This window comes from Elephantulus edwardii, unplaced genomic scaffold (genome assembly GCF_000299155.1).
Source record: "Elephantulus edwardii isolate Elephantulus edwardi_28Jun2011 unplaced genomic scaffold, EleEdw1.0 scaffold00001, whole genome shotgun sequence".
In the NCBI taxonomy this organism is placed as follows: domain Eukaryota; kingdom Metazoa; phylum Chordata; class Mammalia; order Macroscelidea; family Macroscelididae; genus Elephantulus; species Elephantulus edwardii.
The window spans coordinates 38,759,818-38,764,770 of NW_006399751.1; the positions used below are offsets into that span (position 1 = coordinate 38,759,818).

General features: G+C 36.0%; 1 protein-coding gene across 1 annotated transcript in view; it reads left to right on the forward strand.

Moving 5' to 3' along the window:
• Positions 1-4,953, forward strand: part of PDE11A (phosphodiesterase 11A) — a 565,819-nt gene that overhangs the window by 350,075 nt on the left and 210,791 nt on the right. The window contains exons 8-9 of the mRNA XM_006878796.1: positions 310-377; positions 1,619-1,711. Of these exons, the coding sequence (XP_006878858.1) occupies positions 310-377; positions 1,619-1,711 (161 nt within the window). The remainder of the gene's footprint in view (positions 1-309; positions 378-1,618; positions 1,712-4,953) is intronic.

Here is a 4,953-nt window from a genome sequence, read left to right on the forward strand (position 1 = left end):
GTAGAGAGAATAGTGCAACAATGAATGAATGGAAACCCAAAATCTCTGTAAATGTTTATGAAAATTAATAAAATATAATTATAGAAAAAAAAGAACTGTATTTTGCCTATTGCATGCTAAATTATTAGAGTTTCATTTCTAGATGTAGTCTAGCTTATAATGACTTACCTATGGTGGTGGAAAGTTCAATATTTTTAGAAGTATAAATTTGCTTTAGAATTACAACTATTTTTGTTTTGTACTAAATGAGTACAGACAGTCGTAATTTTCAGGATTATTAAGTTTTTCTCAATAATGTGTTTTCCACAGGAGTGGCACAAGTGTTAAACAGACTTGATGGAAAACCTTTTGATGATGCAGATCAGAGACTTTTTGAGGTAAGAAAATAAAACAAAGAAGTTTAGCTGGGTCACAATAGTCTCCTAGTTGTAGATTGCCCAAATTTGTAAGTAAATTAGTTACTAATACATTACTATTATACTTAAATGATGTAATAAAATTTAAAGACTATATGAATAATTACATAAAATTTAGGTGCTTCCCCAACCACTAATCAGGGTTTTTTAAAAAATAACTTATTATTTTTATCCTAACTTTATTACAGAATTAAGTCCCACTAATTATTCTGCTCTTCAAAGTAATATTATTTTCTCCTTATCTTGTCTTTTTTATAGTTGTGAGGACTCCTGTTAACCAGGCCAGGTCACCTTTCTATTTTATAAGCTTCTAAATTGGCAAGCTTCTGTTCATTCCTGGCTGCCTGTCCCTCTATTGGGATAGACAGCAGATTTCTTCTGAAGTACCTCTAGATGCTTTGAGTCAACAACTTGGGATAAATTGTTCAATGCTTGACCATTTATTTGCACCACCCAACAACTATTAAGCAAACAATGGGCTTCCTCAAAGACTTCTTTACAGATATCCAACAACAACAACAACAACAAAAATCCCTTCTCTAGTCAAGAATATCTCACAATTTCTTTAAAAAACCCAAATAATCAAACTCGTTGTCAAGTTGACTCTGGCTCATAGTGATGTTCTAGGGCAAAGTAGAACTACCCCATGGGGTTTTGAAGGCTAAAGTCTTTATGGAAATACATTGTCTTCTCCCCTGAGCCTTTGGATGGTTTGAACTGCTGATCTTTCAGTTAGCAAGAGCCGAGAGCTCAAGCTTCTATATGAAATTATTCTAAATCAACCCTTTCCCTTAACCCTTTACCTCATGAAGGTAAAATCATATAGTTTCTCTTCTAGTAATATTTTATAGTCTAGGTACTGAAAGAAGTTGCTTTGTACTGAAGTTGTTAATCCGTCCACAACCTACATGAATTAAGAACATATTTCAAGGGTTAGTAAGTACATTTTTTTAATGTGTGAAAGTTTCTTCATATAATATTGAATTAGCAATTTCTTTTTTTCTCATGTGCAATGTGAACTACAAAGTTTTACATGATAATAGTAATTAAGAATTTTAACGTGCACATTTCCCCCAAGGTCCACCTCTGTGTACAATGAAATTATATTTTTCAGCATTATCCCTAATGATTGCCTACTCTCATGTTGGATTTTGTCAATAAGTTACTGCAATTTTTTAATCAGTGGGCTTTCTATTTTGTAGGCTTTTGTCATCTTTTGTGGCCTTGGCATCAATAACACAATTATGTATGATCAAGTGAAGAAGTCCTGGGCCAAGCAGTCTGTGGCACTTGATGTAAGTGTTGTATTTATGTCAGAATCCTACACTTAGAAACATCCTCATTATTGGTTTCATTTTATAATTTTCTGTTATTTCTTTTTTCATCATTTACTTCCTGTTTCTTAACAATTTTTAACTCATGGATACAAATCTGATGAAAGCTAGGAACTCATTCCTATGCCCATATGTACACAATTGTTAAAATAGCATTTTAGGGAGTTTAGTGATTCCTTGAAATCCACCCATATATAATATTTATGGGTATATTAGATTTCATAGCTTAGGGGTTTTTTCCCCATCTTAATTAGTTCTAATGAAAAAATATTTGTGAACTTGGATTTTAATATGGATAATATAGACAAGTTCACAAACTGCTCCTATCGTTATTCCAGCATGACACACCCCACCACCACCACATCACCGCCACCACCCCTCCCCAACACACCCCACTGATAACCCTGATCTGTTTGTCATGCCTTCACAGCCTGTCCTCGAAGGAGGATGCACTGAGTTCTCAAAGAACAGTTTTTGCTCCCCTGAATCCCAGATGCCTTTTTAAAACCCAGGATCTTGTTTGTTCCCATTTTTTGCTGTGTAAATATTTCCAAAGATATTTTTTATTTATAAATATCTATGAAACACTTAGTTGGGTGGTAAGTAGAGCAGATAACATGTCATTGTCAAGAAAACAATATATAGAGCAGTTGTTGTTGTTGTTGTTAGGTGCCGTTGAGTCAAGGATGATTCACAGAAACCTTATGAACAATAGATCTGAAGCCTGCCCTGTCCTGTGCCAACCTGATTATCTATGGCATACTCAAGCCTCTTACTACAACCACTGCGTCAATCTATCTGGTTAATGGTCTTCCATTCCTTTGCTATCCTTTAACCTTTCCAAGCATGATGTTCCTCCCCAAGGAATTGCCTCTCCTAGCAACCTTCCCAAAGTGTGTGAGATGAAAATTTATCATCTTTACCTCCAAGAGACACTCTGACTGCACCTTCTCCAAGTTTCATATGTTGTTGTTGTTGATGATTGCCATCAAGTTGAGCACTACTCATAGCGACCCTATGAACAAGAGACCTGAAGCCTTTCTATAACTATCATCGTTTCTCAAAGTTCATATTGTTTAAGCAAAGGCATATTGTTTAAGAAGTGGATGCCACTCCTATTTCCAAACTCCTTTACAGTGTTGTTGTTTGTTTGTTGTTATGTGCCGTCGAGTCGTTTGTGACTCATAGCGACCCTATGTACAACGGCCCTAAACCGTGCTCTATCCTGTGCCAATTTCATTGCCTCTGACAAACCCATCCTGAGTACCCCAGTCACTGAATCCTTTACAGTAGTAGTTTGCAAATAGTTTCATATAATACATGCATAATCTTCAGAAATCGAACCCTCTTGCACTACTGGTGGAAATGTGAAATGGTATGACCACTATGGAAGGCATTTCTTCAAAAAATTAGAAATAGGAATAAATACCATTTGAATCAGCTATTCCACTTGACTGTGGTAAAATTTACACAGTGGAATACTATGGGTCAGTTTTGACTTGACAGTACACAAGAACAGCAACAACATACATCTTTAAGGACAGTTTCAGAAAAAAACCAAAAACCAAACCCACTTGAAGTGTGAAGCTTCTTTGTTGCCACATTCAGACAACTTCAGTCTGTTTTATCCATGGTATCAAATATAGTCATCAAAATGCACAGCATTTTTTCTACTTTTCTGGCCTTTAAAAGATAATGTGACTGATACATTTTCTGAATTTTGTTTAACAATTGAATTGTTAACACCATTTACGTACGACTGCTTGTCATCTAACAGAGCCAAACGAGATGTAGCTATTCATTTCTACAGATAAAGTCTTTTCCTGCAAATATATAAAATTAATACCCCAAGTCTTAGAATGCAAAGATGCTCTTAAGGTTGAATAATGCAACACAGGATCATTTACTATCATTTGTTCTCTCTCTCATTGCCATCAAGTCTGAACAATTCATAGCTAACTCACTATAGCCTTTGATTTCTTAGCTGTAAATCCCATGGGAGGAGATTGGTCATCGTTTTTGTAGCCACTGGTGGAGCCAAACCACTAGACATAAGGCCTTTCGGTTAGCAGCACAATTATCTATAGACTACACCATTGTCATTATAATATTCATTCCCCAAGAGAAAACAAAAGCTTCACAAAAGCAATGCTAATATGTGTTCACATTGTCTGAAAGAAAAGATCTTAAGATAAAAGAGTTAAGACTTTATCTAAAAGCCCAGAATGTAGAGAGTATATGGTATGCTTGTAAATATAGAATACTAGTTCCTCACTTTGAACATTAGAAATTGCTTTGTGTTCCTTCATAGTTATTACAACTGGACCTTCACCTGCTATTCATAGTAAATGTTCTAGAAAATACAGATCTGTGTATTAAAGGGCACTTTGTTCAGCTTTATGGTCAGAAGAAGAAAGAAATGAGATTGCAAGAGGGGGTGAGGAAAGGGCATATGCAATTAAGAGCCAAGTCCTATTTATTCTCCCAAATGCCTCTCCCCTCTATTTCCTCATTTCCAATTCCCACAGCAGTCATCATACTTAAGGTCTGCATTACCTCTGATTGGGCAATTGCACTAGCCTTCTACCTATTCTTCCTAAATCGTATTTTCAATTGCATCACTCACCCACTCACCGGTCTTAAATTACTCCCCCATTACCTATCAGAGTACAAATCTCCTCACTGTTAGGGCCCTCAGAAATCTCATACCAAACTGCCTTTCTACCCCCTGGCTCTCATTTCTCTTCTTGGAAAATTCTATACAACTTCCAAATTCAACTATTTCATAGTGTGCAAATCAGCCCCCCACTGCTCTGCTATCCAATCTTAAAGATTCTTCCCACTTTTCTTAATCTTTGTTCCAATTATACCATCTCCCCTCAAAATTATCCCATCATGCAAAACTAAATTTAAGTGTAATCTTTCATTACACTTAAAGTACATCTCCTCTACAGCTTCAAATTCCATGGCCATCTCTTCTTTTTTGGAGAATTGCTACTTTTACCTTATATTGTACTTAACTGTGAACATATTTTTTCCTCTTCTACCTCATGAAACAATCTGCATTATGCAGATGACACAACCCTGCTTGCTGAAACTGAGGAGGACCTTATCCACTTACTGCAGAGGGTCAAGGACTGCATCTTTCAGTATGGACTGAGGCTCAATGTCAAGAAGACAAAGATTCTCACCACTGGACCAAT